Genomic DNA, 18,211 nt, shown 5'->3' on the forward strand with positions numbered 1-18,211 from the left:
GACCTTCCTCAACCTCCATCAGATGGACCTTCCTCAACCTCCATCAGATAGACCCTCCTCAACCTCCATCAGATAGACCTTCCTCAACCTCCATCAGATAGACCCTCCTCAACCTCCATCAGATAGACCTTCCTCAACCTCCATCAGATAGACCTTCCTCAACCACCATCAGACAGACTCTCAAGATGAGTGTGTAGAATCTGCATGTCTATATTCAGCTCACTTTATTCTCCATGATTACATCTTCTCCACTCTTCTCAAATTATTTTTTTATTTTAAATTTTTAATTATTGTGGGTACATAATAGTTGTATATGTTTATAGGGTACATGTGATGTTTTGATGCAAGCACACAATGTGAATTAATCAAATCAGGGTAATTGAGGTATCCATTACCTCAGACATTTAACATTTCTTTGTATTATGAACATTCCAATTCTACTCTTTTAGTTATTTTGAAGTGCACCCTGACTTATTGTTGACTATAGTCACTTTCTTGTGCTATCAAATAGTGTTCATTCTATCTAACAATCTAACCATATTTTTGCACCAATTAACCCACTCTATTCCCCCCACCCCACTCCTGTTGCCCTTTCCAGCCTCTGGTAACCATCATTCTACTCTCTGTCTCCATGAGATCAATTGTTTTTAATATTTAGCTCCCACATATGACTGAGAATATGCAAGATTTGTCTTTCTGTGCTTGGCTTATTTCACTTAACATAATGTTCTTCAGTTCCATCCATGTTGTTGCAAATGGCAGGATTTCATTCTTTTTGTGGCTATATAATATTCCATTGTGTATATATATCACAATCTTTATCCATTCATCCATTGATGGACAATTAGGTTGATTCCATATCTTGGCTATTGTGAACAGTCCTACAATAAACATGGGAGTGCATCTTTTTTTCTAATTTCAAAATATAATATTATGGAGGTACAAATGTTTTTGGTTGCGTGGATCACTTTTGTAATGCTTGGGTCAGGATTATAAGTGTGCCCATCATCCAGATAATGTTTATTGTACCCATTAGGTAGATTTTTCCTCTCCTCTCCTCCCCTCTTCTCCCTGCTTGATTTCCACTGAGTTTTGCTTCCCTCTGTGCGCATGAGTGCTCATTGGTTAGTTCCAATTTAATAGTGAGTATATATGGTGTTAGTTTTTCCATTCTTTAGATATTTCACTTAGGAAAATGGTCTCCAGTTCCATCCAAATTATTGCAAAAGGCCTTAATTCATCCTTTTTCCATGGTATACATATACCATATTCCATTAATCTGCTCATGAATTGATAGGCACTTGAGTTAATTTCACATCTTTGCAATTGTCAATTGTGCTGCAATAAACATTTGAGTGCAGGTGTCTTTTTGACAAAATGACTTCTTTTCCTTTGGGCAAATACCCAGTAGTGGGATTGCTGGATCAAATTGTAGGTCTACTTTTAGTTCCTTCAGGAGTAAGGCGTGAAACCATAAAAGTCCTAGAAGAAAATGTAGGAAAAACTCTTCTAGATATCAGCCTAGGCAAAGAATTTATGACTGAAACCCCAATGGCAACTACAGAAACAACAAAAATAAATAACTGGAACTTGATTAAATTAAAAAGCTTCTGCACAGCTAAGGAAATAATCAACAAAGCAAATAGACAACCTACAGAATGGGAGAAAATATTCACAAGCTATACATCTGATAAAGCACTAATAACCAGAATCTACAAAGAACTCAAGCAAATCAGCAAGAAAGAAAAACAAACAATCCCATTAAAAAGTGGGCAAAAGACAGGAACAGAAGCTTCTCAAAAGAAGATGCACAAATGGCCAACAAACATGAAAAATGCTCAATGTCACTAATCATCAGGGAAATGCAAATTAAAACCACAAGGAGGTATCACCTTACCCCTGTTAGAATGGTTTTGATTAAAAATTCCAAAAACGACTGATGCTGATGTGGATGCAGAGAGAAAGGAACACTTATACACTGTTGGTGAGACTGCAAATTAGTACAATCTTCTCAAATTCTTGATGCAGCTTGTCTCCCACTATGCTTTTGGTAGGTGGCTTCACCCCCCACTTCTCAAGAAAATAAAACCATTAGGACCCCTAAACTCCTTCCTCCAAAGCATCTTCACGTTTTCTTTCTCTCCTCTCACGGAGAGAAATGTACCTTCTTTCAACCCACCCCTGCTCCTGCCTTTTCAGGACCCTACCAGTATCAGTTACCCCTCTCTCCCCACCCTTCTACCTCTCACCTCTATTTTGGATTTTTCCTGGTGCCTTGAATCAGGCCATAAGCTCTCTTATCTCTGGTGGGGGTGCTATTTTGGCTCCACATCTCATCCTGCTCTTTTTTGCATTCCCCTTCTCTTCATAGCAAAAGTTGTTTACTTGTTTACTTGGCTCACCTCACCTCACATTCTTTTCCCAACCCTCTTCAGAATGGCTTGTGAACCAACATTTTTCCCTTAAACTACTTTTGCTTGGGGCACAAGCAACCTTGAGGTCACTTGATGCAATGGGCACGTTTAAAGCCACATCTCACTTGCTCACTCAGCCATGTCAATCACGTCGACCAGTCCCTTCCCGAGACTGTTCCCTTCCTTGGATGCTGCAGTGGCAGCTCCCCTCCCTGGTTTTCCAGCAGCCTCTCTGAACTCTGCCTCCCAGTTTCTCCATTTGTTCTCCTCCTAATTGTTAAGATTGGAGTTCCTCTTGGGTTAGTCCTAGACCTGGATATTTTCTCTCTGCTGTCTATTCTTCCTATCTATTTCCTGCCCATGGTTTCAATTTCCGACACTGGCCCCTGTCTTCCTACATGTACCTGCTACTCAACATTGCCACTTGGATGTTCTCCATGTGCCTCAAATGGAAAGTATGACAAAAACTGACTTCAGCATCCTCTCCAAAACTGGTCATCCTTTAAGGTTCCCTCTCTACGTACAAATGCTCTGATCCCGCAGTTGTATAAAACAAAAGATCTGGGGTTCCCCGTGACACAGCCCTTCCCCCCATCACCCTTACCCATCACCACCAAGTCATGGCAGTTTAGCCTCCCCAAATCTCCTTCACTGTCAGTTTCTCTTGCCCTCACCCCGGGCCAGGCCACTGTTCTTTCTCTCCAGGATGGCAACAGCAACCTCCTAACTGACCTTTCTCTTTCCATCCTTGACCTCACAAAGCTATCCACTACACTTCAACACCTCTCCCCCTTTCACCCTAGTAACTCCTACTTATCCACCAACTCTAACACATGTGCCGCTTCCTATTCTAACTTGGTACGCTGGATCTTCTTTGCTTGTTATAATTCTCCTAATACCACATCCCTGTACCTCAGAGTCCTGATAACAAGTGTAATTAATTAATTGTGGGTGTAATTATTTAATGTCTGCCTCCCTTTCCAGAATACAAACTTTAACAAGCATCTGACTACATCTCTCCTTGTTCCTGGTGCATCCCTAGTGTCCAGACCAGTCCCCTGATCATGTTAAATACACAACAAATATTTGTGGAAAGGAAGAGTGGATAAGGGACAACAATAAGAGATCTCACTAATTAAAAGCTTCTACATTTCTAAAAGACTTAAAAAGCTGATGATAAACTGGCAAAAATATTTGCAACCTGTGCAAGAAAGCTTATGTCCTTAAAAAGAGATTACAATTACAAGCCCATATGACAAAGATGAGCAAAAACAAAGAGCCATATAGGGAAATGAGGGGTATAGAGCTTGTTCATAAAAGAATCAGTGTAAATGGCTAGTAAAACTGGAAACAGAATGCACATTCTCCAATATTCTAAAAAAGACACACGCACACCACTTAATTTTTAAACAGTTGGTGTTGGCAAGGATAGAGACTAGACATATTCTTTTGTTGGCGAGTCCAGAATGGTACAAACTTTCGGGAAAGCAATGTGGTAATATGTGTCAACAGCCTTAAAAATAAAATAGTTCAGCCTATCCAGGAGTGTACAAGAGGTGCTATATCACCATTGTTTCTTAAAGCTGAATAGTACTCCATGGTATATATATACCACATTTTATTAATCCACTCATGTATTGATGGACACTTGGGTTGTTTCCACATCTTTGCAATTGTGAATTGTGCTGCTATAAGTGAGGTATCCCAAAAATGAAAGACAAGAACCACATGTACTCACCATCAAATTGGTATTAACTGATCAACACATAAGTGCACATATGAGAAAAACTTCTATTCGATGTTGGGCAGGGGGGGGGGGGGAGGGGGAGGAGGGAGGAGGGAGGAGGGGACGGGTATATGCATACACAAAGAGTGCAATGCGCACCACCCGAAGGATGGACATATTTGAAACTCGGACTTAGCAGGGGAGGGGAGGAGCAAGGGCAACATACGTAACCTAAACATCTGTACCCCCATAATATGCTGAAATAAATAAATAAATAAAATAGTTCATTTACTTTGGCCCAGTAAATTAATTTCCAAGCATTTATCTTAGGGACATCAGCAGAGTTGCATGCAAATACTTACTTATAAGAATGCTCATTCCAGCATTGCTCATAATCATGACGAACTTTAATGCCCAATAATAAAGGATGCGTGACTATAAAGAGGCACCTACCCCTCTAAACAGCCATTAAAATGCATGGCCCCAAAGAACACCCAAGGATTTTCTTTTTTATTCTGTGACTTCCTTACAGATAAAAGAAGGTCACAGCGCAAGATGTACAGTAGGAGTTCATTCTTACAAATAAGTTATTCTTACAAATAAGAAATATATATGCATAGGCATATTTTATATTTTAAAAATAACATATATATGTATTTCGTGTGCCTAAAAATACTAGAAAAATATCTTTGAATATGGGGATTATGAGTGATTTTGTTTTTTTAACCCTTTTGTAGATTCTTAATATTCTACAAATTCTGTGTATCATGTCCATAGTGAGAAAAACTCAGTATATTTTAATTTAACAATGGGGAACTGATTGCAACATATGGCCGAGGCTATATGTAGAGAGGCATAGCGTGATGATTAAGAGTACATGCTGTAAAACTCATAGACAGGTGTTTAGTTCCCTCTTTACAACTTAAAAGCCATATGACCTTGAGCAGGTTATTTAATTCTCTCAGCCTCAGTTCCCTTATTGGCACAAAGGAGATACTGCACACTGGGCAGCGCTGTTTTGTGGCTTAAGTGAAATAATGTATGTAAAATTCCAATCAAAGAGGAAGTGCTTAGTAAAAGTACCTGCTTTGATAATGCCAAAATATAAATAGATCCAGTAATAATTTACAGGAACTCATGATTCCCTAGGGGCTTATAACTGAAAGTTTGGGAAATCATTTTTATTTTCTGGTTCAGCATCTTTCAGACAGTTGTAAGGATGGTGCAGTCCAGCAGGAGGATGCTGGCAGGAAGACTGACCTGCTTACAGAAGCAGCCCCAGGAAAGGTTGTGCTCATTAGGGCAAAATGCTGGCATAGGTCATTCATTCGCTTATTCACCCAAGCAGCAAATAGTTGTTAAGTGTCTGCCCCATGCCAGGCATTGGGAACTCTGCAGCAAGGGAAGCCAGCTGCCTTCTTGGAGCAAGGTGAGCTTCTCCTAATTGGATTGAGGTTTCAAGGCACAGAGTTCCTGTTGGATTCAGGAATTAGTCAGGAAACTGAGGAAGCACGTCCTAAAGTTGGAGAAAACTTGGCAGAGTTATGAAAATGATAGTTGGTAAAATGATAGGGAAGCTCACTTTCCATCCCTCAGGTGTCAATCCTAAAGCAAAGGCCAGATTCCCACTTGCTGGCAGAACTGGGGCCTGCTTATGTCCTCTCCACTCTTATCGGGTTCACTTCGTGAACAGACATGCTCAGGCTGCAGATGAAAAGCCTGATCTGCCTTCTGAAAAGGGGTCAGCAAACTATGGCTCATGGGTCAAATCCAGCCCATTGCCTATTTTTTTGAAAGAAATTTTTATTGGAACACAGCCATGCCCATTCATTTAGGGATTATCTGTGCCATTTTTGTGCTACAGTGGAGGAATTAAGTAGTTGTGACAGAGACAATATGGCACATCAGACCTAAAATATTTATTTAATACTATCTGGTCCTTTATAGAAACTTTGCCAACCTTGTTCTAGGTCAATTGGGTTGGAGAAATGACATGGAAAGTGACATCAAGTTCATAACTTTTCCATTCTGTAGTTCCAGGAGCTGTTCCTCTAGAATCCATCCAAGGGGGGCCCTTTGAGGAGAAGATCTACATCCAGTGGAAACCTCCTAATGAGACCAATGGGGTCATCACACTCTATGAGGTAAGGCTGCCCCTTGCGCTGCGTCACTGGCTTAACTGTCCAAGTCACTTCAGCCTGAAGTTGGTGAATACTCCTTCCATTGAGGACATAAAGGTGAGTCAGACACAACTTGTCAAAACGTTTGACAGTACAATGGGAAGAAAACACAAGGGCACACAATTGAGTTGTCTCGATAGCCCCAGAGATAAAGAAATTTGGACATGCCATCATCCAGAGAGGTGCTTATGGTGACAATTGATCTCTTCCACAAAGGAGTCAGAACTCGCGGAGTCAGATTATCCTGACCCAGGCCTGGCAAACAGTGGTTAACACTCACCTGGGAACCTGCGAGACCCACACGATGCTCAGCTCACCCAGAGCAGCCCCTGGGCTTCGAAAAGAACCCCACGGTGACCCTTTGCCACAGGGGCACAGGATTGTTAAAATTTAAATTGCTCTGTGCCCAAAGATATATTTTTTCACCCAGGTGATAGTGTCCAAAGCCCCTCTCCAAGCATTAGCAGGGCCTTATCCTATCAGAGATGGAACAGAACCTACTCAAATAGGAATTTACTCATCAAGCCAACACAATATGGCTTACTGAAAACTTGTAAAACTAAAACAAAGTAGATAAAAGTTCATTGCGAAATAAAACAAAACAACACATCTCCAACAAAACTGATGATGCTAAGATTCAAGTATTGGGATGTAGGCAAAGGTTGACCCTCCTTGCACACCTTGTATTCTTAGACAACATGAGATTGCAATACTGGATGAAATAGAAAAACACAGCAATGCAGAGGGAAGGGCATGGATGTCGCAGCTGGAATGACATAGCCTAGTGTCCTAATAGCACTGCCATAGTCTCAAGTTACCTTTGGCAGATTCCTCCTCTCTCTAAGCCTCATTTTCCTCATCTGTAAAATGGAGGTGGTAATCGCTGCCTGAGGGTTGCCCCGAGGAGTCTGGGGAAGACAAAGACATTAGCACTCCCAGGCTGAAACGTGGACCTGTGGAAAGGCGTAAGCCACTGACTGCACATCGCAGAAACATGCACCTAGATAGTGGGCTTGGGGAAGAATGTTGCTGCCATTAGGGAAGGTGATCTCTAGGAAGGAAGTCAATGGATATTTGATGAGGAAGACCTGGGATTAATCTGATGGGACTCTCTAGAAAGACTTAGAAGGTGTTCAGAGCTCTCTGAGGGAAGAGATTATCCAACACATGCAAGGTGCTTGAGAAAACACCTTGACTCACTAAATCTTGCATTTCTCAGAAGAGCTATCTAACGTCCCCATTTCAGAAATTGCAAGGAGCTTGGTGCAGCTCCCAGGATCAGTACATGAAGGAGGGAACAGACATCTATTCCCACCATTTATGAGCCTTCTCCGGCCTCATGTTTGAGAGAAGCTTTCTTCCTAGGCATGCTCCAAGAGGAAGAGACGGCCTTGTACCGATAACACCTTGCTTAGGATGTGTTCAGAATCTTGTCTGGAAAGAGAGGGACTGGAAATTTAACTGGAACAAAATCCAATCACTTCAAAGCTACATGCTATTCTTTGTAAAGTGGAGACCACAATCATACACACATATAAACGAAATAGAGATCTATCGAATGTGACAGTCTGTTCTTTGTAAAGCAGAGGGAAAGGACCCACAATTTAGGGAGTTAAATTACTTAGTACTGTTATGTAAAAGGCTGTCTAAGCCAGATGTTCGAGACTTCTGGAATTCGCAGGCCAATAACATTTCAAAAGGTTTGGGGGATTAGCATAGGGTAATTTACCATTTTTATCAACATGATTTAGTAAAAGACATAATTCTAAAAATACAGAAAGAATATAATTTCAAAATAAAAGGCAGTCCTTCAAATTGAATAAATTTAGCTTTATGACTAACTCATGTCAATCACTTTATTTTTTTCTTACCTTGCCTTGGATTGATGTTGATTTTGTCATGAAAAGGCCCTGGTCTTCGAATCTACCTGCGCTTGGAAACCATTGGTCCAGGCCATGCTGCAGGTGGAGTTATGTCTCTGCACAGACTTCTTCCTTGGAAGGAATATATTTTTTCCTCTAGTAGGATTATGCATGAACTGAACTGGCCACTATCGTGATTGCTATTCCATGATAAGAAGGAAGAAATAGAGGGAGAGCAAGGGTGCAAACACAACTGTTGTGTTAGATGCCCTGTTTGAGCAATAGCCCCTGAAGTTGAGGCATCATTATACGGCACATTCTCTGGAGCTCAAGGCACAAAGGTGGGCACAGCACACTCTTTTCACTTCTGTGTTAACCCAGTGCTTTGTGAATTTTAAAAGACCAGATGCATGGGATGTTGGCACTCCCGTGAGGGACTCTACTAACAATGGCTATGTCGAGATACCTTCAAGTAGCTTCTTGGCTGCTACTTGGGCTATGATTACATAGAACCAGGCCAGAGTATTCCAGCTGGCTCACTTGTTTGTAAACATTTGAGGCTACTTTTTGGGAATATGCCACAATTCTTAAGGGATGCCATGAAGGGAGCTAAGGAGGTTTTAGGCCTAGGAGGACATTGTATTTTGAGCATAAACATGACTGTATCACGTGTGTCATGAGCTATAAAGGACCAAGAAGGTACAAATGTTGACTTTGGAGATCAGACAGCCTAGATATGAATCCCATCTCTGACATTTACTTACTTTGTGACCTCGTGTACATCCTGTAACCTCTCAGAACCTCAGGTTTCTCATCTGAAAAATCCAGGAGAATAATAAAACTGCCTCATAGGGTTGTTGTGAAGATCAAGCTAAATACGTGTTTTGTACAGGGTTTGGCATTTAGAAATAACAGTATGAATGTTAGCTGTTATCATTACATACAAACAAATTGAGGGGCAGAGAGGTGAAATGAAAAGACCAAGGTCATACAGCCAAGATGACAAAACCATGTCTCCTAGATTCCGATGGAGATGTCTTGGCCCTTGCTGCAACCTAGTGTAGTTCATGGACCAGCGACAACTGTGTCCCCTGGGAGTTGGTTAGAAATGCAGCATCTCAGGCCCATCCAGATATCCTGAATCAGAATCTCCAGTTTAACAATATCTCTGGGTGATTCCTTCGGGCATTAAAATCTACAGTGCTGCTCTAGAAAACACTACTCTTTAGAACATTTTGCCAGTTGGTAGGAGAGTGTGTCCTCCTGAGCAGAGAGATGGGGAGTCCCCTCCGTGCTGGGCCCAACCTAATCCAGTCCCAGATAGTAAGCAAGGGACCTTGCTTTTAAAGACATTTATAACAAAGCATGTCTTTATGAGGCAATTTCCAAATTTAATTAGATGAAACCAATTTGATTTTTAAAGTTAGTTCTAATTGTAAGTTCAAGAGAGAAATCCATAAATTAAAATTCACCCTCTTCTGGCCTCAAAAAGAGTATTTTGTTACAAAGAAAAATAGGATAGTACAAATGGAGGAGAAATCCAGTATGCCCTCCTACGCACAACTTTGTACTTGGACTCGGTAAGCTAAAAAGGCAAAAAGAAAAAAAAAAAAGTGGGGGGAAGGGAGGGATGAGGTGTTTCATTATTATAACTGTGTCATTGCTAAATATAGTGGGTCCAATTACTGTCAAGATTAAATTTATTTTCCCATGAGTCTAAATCACAACCTCTGGATCTATCTTTGGACAATTCTGCCTCCAACCCCAAAATCTGCGTGGCTTTGATTAAGTCCCATTTGTCTCTAGGCTTCGGTTCCCATGAAGGTGTCAGACTATTCCAAGCTTCAACTGGGTAAGAATGAAGGGAAAAGTAAATCCATGCCAAACCCACAAAATCAAAGGTTCTACCTCATTTTGGAGTTGCTTTTCTGTTTAAACCTTGCTTTTAAGCTGCCCAAAGTGTTTGAAGGTGAAGCAGTGATGTCACTTGAAGAAAAACAGCCAGTGCAAAGGCCCTGAGGTGGGAATGACTTTGGCATGTCTGAAAAATAGAAGGGACAGCAGAGTAACCGGGGCTTGGTAAGCGTGGAGGATGGTGATGAGACCATCATGGGAGGTGGAGCAGGGGCAGGGAATGCAGGGCCCCTAGAGTTTGTGTTTTATCCTGAGAGAAATGGAAAGCTCTAAGTAGGTTTTAACTAGAGGAATGAAGGAATCCGATTTACATTCCTAAAAGATCACCCAGCTGTTGTGTGGATGGTGGGCACATAGGCATCTTGGAGACATCTGCAAAATACCCCAGGAGGTCAGGACATTCCATCATTTGTGATGTTGCGATGAGGGCTCAGCTGTTTACTAGAAGACCTTGTACCTGGCAGGTGATGTGAAAGCTTTGTTACAACTGCTGTTTTCCTGCTGCTAACCCAACCTTGACCCTCTCCTTTCAGTACTGAGCTCTTACCTTGATGAGCTTCCTGGAGCCATATACTGTTAGACCCTAGGCCCTCCTTCCCTGAGGGATGGGAGTCTCACCCTGATCCTGTTGCCACCCCAGGGCTGTGAAACAACCTAATTCTGCAGCAGCTGTGACCTCTCTTTCTGCCCACTGAACTGGGAGCTCAGAATGCTCATCAGAGCCCACTGCAGCCAGCCTCACCTCAGCTGCAACAGGAAGTTTTAGGATGCATTAGACCATGGCCTCAGATCTTCAAGATTTGCACTTTAGTGGGAGATACGGAATGCACTTCTATGATCACTCTCCTAACAGTGTGACAGATCGTGCACAGAGAGAGGTAGCATCAAAGGCCCTATGTCCACAAACCATCAGCGTCAACATCACCTGGGAGCATGTTTACGGATGCAGAATCTCAGGCCCAGCCCAGACCCACTGAATCAAAGTCTGCATTAACAAGATCCCCAGGTGATTCTTGTGCACATCAAAGCATAAAAAGCACCAGTCCAGGAGATGTTCTAAAATCTCGCAGTCTGGATTTGCACAAGGGGGTGCTAGAGGTGGTGAGGGAACATCATCGACTCATCCGGAAAGCTCTACTTGATGAAAACATTGCAGTGGTTGCATGAATAACGTGGGTATTGAATGAACTAGGGAATATTCCTGCTCACTTGGGGTCCAAAGAGCTGAGTATTTTCACCAGGCATATGGAAAGCATACGATTCACATAGATTCTTCCAGAACCCTGCTCTTCAGTTTGAATGAGAAATTAAGGTTCTCCAATCAGGGACTGTATGTAAAGAGGGATAGTGTAGCCTCTCCTATCCTGACTCAGCTCTTGGAAACAATGACAAGTCACCAAAAACTCAGACCATCACAACTGCAGACAGGCACTCAACAGCCGGAATGAGGTCACCAGAATCAGAATCCAGCCAAACAGTTGTCTGAAAACTCTTCAATAAAATCATTTAGAGACAAGCTGTTCAGAGTTCATGAAAAACAGTAATCAATATGTGTTTCAATTCAATTAATTGTTCTCGTCTCTGTCCAAAAATAAAAATCACACAGTGTGAGGGAATTGGGCCAGAAGATGTTACACTTCGCAACCGGGTTAACGAAGTGTGAAAATATTTAAAATTCAGACATGTGAAGCCTCCCAGTAAGCCTTTCTGTTTAGCAGTCAAAATCACCAAGTTTCTAATTACAGTGTATAAATCTGAGAAGCTTAAAGGGAATGAGAAGACCCTAATGAGGCAGGAATGGGTGTCTTGATTATGCCGGAGTTGATTGGCATTTATCTTACAAGCTATTCTAGGTGCATGGCGTTCAGAGTTAAATAAAACACAGGCTTTGCCTCAATAAAACACGGCGGCGTTCCTGTGTGGGAGTGCCTTTAAAAGGTACAGGAGGTTGGAGGGTTTGTCAATATTTTGCAGCTTACAGATAGTTGGATTCAATCTGATCAAAAAGCACGGGCCCCAGCAATCAACAGAGTGCATTGCAAGAAGGCTGGGGCATCTTCTGAGACAGAGAGCTCTGAACAGGACAAAAGCAAACACAAACGCTGATGGAGAGAGGGGACCATCTGTGAGGATAAGCTGATGAGCAAACTGTCAAAGGGAGAGGCCCACGGAGGTTCCCAGCTCTGTTTGGACGAACGATGCACTGGCACACCTCTTCCTGTTCTTCCACTTGGCCACGGTGACCGCTCAGGGGTCCTGGACCTCAGACTCTGACCCCCGAGGAGCAGTGGGTAGAGTGGGACATCATGGTCCAGATGGCCAGGAGGTAGTCTAGGCAGGAAGAAATCAGCTGGATCGTGACTAATACAGCCCGAAGCAAGAATTTGCATAATTCAAACTAGATCTTAGTTAATTAGGACACACAATTTGCATAATGCTGGCTGCTATTGGGTATAACTCAAGCCAGGCTGGTAACTAGGAAAAAAAAGCTCTGGTTTTTTTTCAATTGTTCCAGCCAGCAATGTAAGAGTCATCCATTGCCCCCCGCTGCCACACAGCCAATCCACCAGAAAGTTTGTGCATTTCTCCTGCCACAATAGACACAGATCAGGCCTAGTGGCCCAGTCTCCACCGCCACACCCTGTTACGAGCACCCATCGGACGCCTGGACTATGTCAGTACCTCCATGCCGGCCCACGTCCACCCTCCCCCTATTCCATTTCTCCACACCGCAGCTAGACAGAACATCTGAAAAGTCAGTCTTATCTTGTCCCTTCTCTCCTTTGGCTTCATCTTAGCTTCAGGTCACTGAATGATCCAGCCCCTGCCTACCTTTCTGACTTCATCTCCCGCCTCCCTTCCCATTGCTCACTGTGGTCCGGTGCCTCCAGCCGTTTGACACCGTCTCAGGCTCACCCAGTTCTTCACAGCCATGTGACTTGGTGAATGTCCTTCCTTCTGCCCGTAGCACTCTGAACTTCACACTCCTCAAAGTTAGGTGAAGAGGCTTTTCTCCTGTCTTGTCCACTTGATCCAAAACAGATTCCTGTCTGCTTTCTCTCTTAGCACTTTGCTTTCTTTCATACCATTTCCACAATTTGCACTTGTTTTGTTTGTTACTTGAGTGCTATCCCACCCTCCACTGGACTTTTGTCCCCATGAAGGCACAGGCCGTGTGATGGCAAATTTTATGTCGACTTGGCTGGACCACACTTTGGCAAAAGTACAGCCAGGCGCTATTTTGAATGTTTCTGTGAAAGTGTTTTTGGATGCGATTCACATTTACATCAGTGGACTTTGACTAAAGCAGGTTGCCCTCCCTGATACTGATGGGGCCTCATCTGATCAGTTGAAGGTCTGAATAGAACAAAAGCCTGAGCTCTCCTGAGCAAGAGGAAATTCTTCCAGCAGACGACTCTCAGACCGGAACTGCAACATCAGCTCTCCCCTGGTTCCCAGCTGACAGCCCTTGGTCTGGAAATGACTAACACGGGCCATATTTACTGTGCTTTTCAATGTGTCCTGAGGCCCAAACATAGTAGCTTGCACATAGTGTGTACTCAATAAATATTCCTTGGATGAATGTGCAGATTTGTGCTTTATCTTATCAAGGGGTAATGATGAAATTTTTGTCTAACTAATTTAGTGGTTCTCAAGCCTAGCTGAAGATTAGAATCACGAACCTTGAGATACCTTCAGCTCAATTTTGCTGTCAACCTAAAACTGCTCTAAAACATAAAGTTTATTTTTGAAAAGAAGGATACCTTGAGAGCTTGAAACAATATAGAGAAATAAATAGATAGACAGATACCTGAATGGATGAATGGATGGATGGATGGGCCTCACTGCAGTCCAAATAAATCAAAATCTCTGGGTGAGGGGCTCTATCCTTGTGTTGTTCTTGTTTGTTTGTTGTTTTTAAGTTCCTTGGCAATTTTTAATGTAATCCAGGGTTGGGAAGAAGCATTGTCTGAAATGGATGCAATCTCCTCTGATGTGTTATCCTAGCTAATATCTGCTAAAAAAAATAGTCTTGGTCCTGGCTCACACTGTCTTCACTCTCACTCTGCCAGACTCCACCTCCATCCGATGTTACACGACAGCCAACTCATTCATGCACAGGCAGGTGCTAGGTGCTAATTTTCTTTAAGAATCAAGTTCAGGGAGCATTGGCCTTTTTCTCTCAAGGTTGCTATACAGTGTATGGAGTAACAGAAGACACACAGGGAGGTATCATTCTGTCAATATCACTTTGCACGTTACTAATGGCATCTTGCAACTCTGATGCTGAAGCCCACTACGGACCTTCCCTTACAAATCTTTCATTCTGTCCTGGATAGTAGAAGTTAGTTCTGTTGTGTTTTTTGTGTGATCAAAAAAGATACACGCACACACAAAACCTTAATAGATTTGCCCAGAGGCCTTCCCTAAATCTTAAAAGTCAGGGCCCTGGGATGTCTAGGAACCATTTTTTTCTAGCCCTCAGCTCATCAATCAGCCTCCATAGGATGTGTCTCTTCCAGAAACGTGAAAAATGCAGGCATCCCTGGGTAGATGCCATGTACAGGTCACTCGGCTGACAGGGAAGCTGACAGGTGTTTCAACAGAAACAGCTCTGCTTGAAAAGAATGATTTCTGGCACTCAGAGTCTGCAAGGAAAGGAAGTCGCGTTCTGATGCGAGCGAGTTACGTTTATGTAAGTGGGCCCATTAGAGGTGCCTGTCATCCACTTGCGGAATATCAGGACTGCCTACATATTTGCCTTGGGGTGTTTCTTTTTCTCTATTACAAAACAGGTATTTGTGATGGAGCCAGGTAAATGACAGTGGAAATCAACAGATGCATAGCACTCCTTACCTAAAGGACTGCAAATCATGTTCTCCCGGCAATAAGATTTTCACAGTCAACATGAATCATTCAGTTCAGCTGTAGAAAAACAATAGGGGTTTCTGCATCGAAAATATGCCTGCAGTTCTCACGTGGGAATAAGTATGTTTGTCTTGGTGTGTGCGTGTGTGAGCATCTATTTTCGTGATCTTATGTAGTTGGACACTGGCGTGCATATGCACACATGCATTTGTATGGCAGCATGACACAGGGCTATATCTCATTTCTCCCGAACTGGAGGACCTCCCGGTCTCCTCATGTCTATGACATGGTAACATCACGGGAGAAACTCCCTGTCACTTCAGCAGGCTCCCAACTGTTTCTCATAAACTTCTGCAATAATTCCTCTCTAGAGATTTTGTTAAAGAAAAATTTGGGATTAAAAACAAATCTCGAGGTTAAATTTAATTCTGTGCATTTACAGTTGTCCCAGGAGAGAGGAAGGAAGGAAATGAAGAGTGAGTTCTGCATCTCGCCCGGCATGGGCTCCTTCACGTTCCTGAGTTGGGAGGGAAACTGCATTTTGATGTGCTGTGCATGTACCCAGAGGCCTTTGTAGGGTATCCTCATGTACACACAGCCATGCGGCTAGAGATGGATCCCTCTCTCCAGCTGCTATGGTCCTTTCAATAAACTGTGCCCAGAGGTGGTGTTTAAGTTGCGGAGTGTCTCTTTAAACATCACAAGTTGTTATCTTTTCATCTCGGATGTTTTACCGCGTTACTCCTGTTGGAATTCCACTGGGGCTGGGCAATGCAGCATGAATTTGCCGCTTTTAACTGGCCGGCTCTTTCACTTCTGTTTTGGTCAAAACAAAATGAAGGGTGTTTGCAGGTTTTCATCTCTCATCACGACATTTGGAGCCTCCGTTCTGGGGCCTCTGGAGTCTGGAATTCAAGTTAGTGATTCATTGCTCATCGTTTCATTGGCTCAGGAGACAGCAGGTGGCTCTTCTCCCCTCACCCCAAACCGATGGGCCCTTTTCCTTTGACTACTTTTTTTTTTTTTTTTGCTCTTCACCAAGAGAAAAGTAATTCCCTAAATCTGACACCCACAGGATCTTGCTCTACCTTCTTATGGTTTCAATACATATATTAATAGACATGCATGCATACATACATACACGCCTACCAGGTCTTCTTCAGAGCCCTTTGAAATGGCATAAAAATAGTCACTGCTCTCTTAGTTTCTTTTTTAGTTTATGCATGTTTTTAATATACGTATATCACTGTAAATCACATAGCGAATTGCACAATTAGAAAATTTAAGATTGACTTTTGGTTTGCCATTGCCAAGTAACGTACTTGAACTGGTCCCCTTCCCAACCTGGGCCTCAGTTTCCACATTTCTAATTTCAGAGGATTGGACCAGATAGATTCAAAAGGCCCTTCCTGCTCTGACCTACAACTTGAGTGCCCAAAATCAGATTAATCTTACTCCTAATTTCATGAAACACTTTCCTCACTGGTCCGTGCATGACCCTCTTTTCTATTTATTTATTCATTTATTTTTCAGTAACATGCCACCTTTCAAGACAATCAGAACTTGACAGTATCTGACATTTACTTATGGTCTACAAAAGCACATCTACATCAACTTACTTATGTCTCCCCATTTCATCTTCTTGACTCCTCCACTGTCCTGAACCTTGTGCATAATTCATTGACATTTTATATAGTTTACTACTTGCATGCATTCCTTAAAAGCACATTGATTTGTTTTATTAGTATTTTAACTTAATAAAGGATTTTTAGATTGTATATAATCTTTTGGAACACTTTTTATATCATATTGTTTTGCTAGCATTGCTTCCGGAATGTTGCCTTTATCAACAGTGATGAAATGAGCATTCTTATACATACCTCCTATAGTATACATGCAAGATTTTCTCTTGCATTTCTGTCTAGAAACTAGGTCCTATGGTAAATGAATGTTTAACTTTACAAAAATTGACAAACTATTTTCCTAACTGGTTTCACCGATTTACACTTATGCAGGGCAAAGCATAAGAAAGCCTATAATTTTAAACTCTCTCCAGTATTTGGTATCATCAGAAGTCTTCGTTTCAGCCAGTTAAATGAGTATAAAGTGGTATTTCATTGTTGTCTTGCTTTGTATTCCTTCAGTCATTAATAAGGTTGAATATCTCTTCATATATTTGTTATTCATTTGTATTTCAGTCTTTGTGGGATGTCTACTGATGTTTGCCTTTTTTTCTATTGGGTTATATGTTCTTTTCTGATTGATATGTAACAGTATTTTAAATAGACTTTTGATAATGTTTTGATAGTTATATATGTAACTTTCTGTTTTCACTTCTTCCAAGGTATCTTTTGTAAATGAAAGTCCTTAATTATAGTCAATTTATCAATCTTTGCCTATATAGTTAACACATTTTGCGTCCTTAAGAAAGTCTTGGCCGGGCGCGGTGGCTCACGCCTGTAATCCTAGCACTCTGGGAGGCCGAGGTGGGCGGATTGTTTGAAGGAGTTCGAGACCAGCCTGAGCAAGAGCGAGATCCCGTCTCTACCAAAAATAGAAAGAAATTAATTGGACAGATAAAAATATATAGAAAAAATTAGCCGGGCATGGTGGCGCATGCCTGTAGTCCCAGCTACTTGGGAGGCTGAGGCAGTAGGATTGCTTGAGCCCAGGAGTCTGAGGTTGCTGTGAGCTAGGCTGACGCCACGGGACTCACTCTAGCCAGGGCAACAAAGTGAGATTCTGTCTCAAAAAAAAAAAAAAAAAAAAAAAAAGTCTTAGCTGGGAGTGGTGGCTCACACCTGTAATTCTAGCACTCTGGGAGGCTGAGGTGGGAGGATTGCTTGAGCTCAGGAATTTGTGACCAGCCTGAGCAAGAATGAGACCCTGTGTCTACTAAAAATAGAAAAATTAGCCAGGCGTGGTAGCTCACACCTGTAGTCCCAGCTACTTGGGAGTCTGAGGCAGGAGGATCACTTGAGCCCAGGAGTCTGAGGTTGCTGTGAGTTAGGCTCAGGGCAATGGAGTAAGACTCTATCTCAAAAAAAAGAAAGAAAGAAAAAGAAAACATGTTTAAAAAGATTACTTTTCTATATTTCTACCAAAAGTTGTATAGTTTTGCTCTTGAAATTTAAGTCCTTGATCCATCTGTAATTAATTTAAGTGTATGGTATAAGATGGAGTATAAAATTCATTTTTTTCTTACATGGATAAATGCTTTTCCCAGGTCCTTTTAATAAATAGTCT

General features: G+C 42.1%; 1 protein-coding gene across 1 annotated transcript in view; it reads left to right on the forward strand.

The window, feature by feature from the left end:
* The window catches only part of PTPRT (protein tyrosine phosphatase, receptor type, T), a 734,792-nt gene that overhangs the window by 344,303 nt on the left and 372,278 nt on the right, over positions 1-18,211 (forward strand). Inside the window, exon 8 of the mRNA XM_012652055.1 lies at positions 6,175-6,284. Coding sequence (XP_012507509.1) covers positions 6,175-6,284 — 110 coding nt within the window. The remainder of the gene's footprint in view (positions 1-6,174; positions 6,285-18,211) is intronic.

Source organism: Propithecus coquereli, unplaced genomic scaffold, assembly GCF_000956105.1.
Source record: "Propithecus coquereli isolate 6110/MARCELLA unplaced genomic scaffold, Pcoq_1.0 Scaffold378, whole genome shotgun sequence".
Taxonomy (NCBI): Eukaryota; Metazoa; Chordata; class Mammalia; order Primates; family Indriidae; genus Propithecus; species Propithecus coquereli.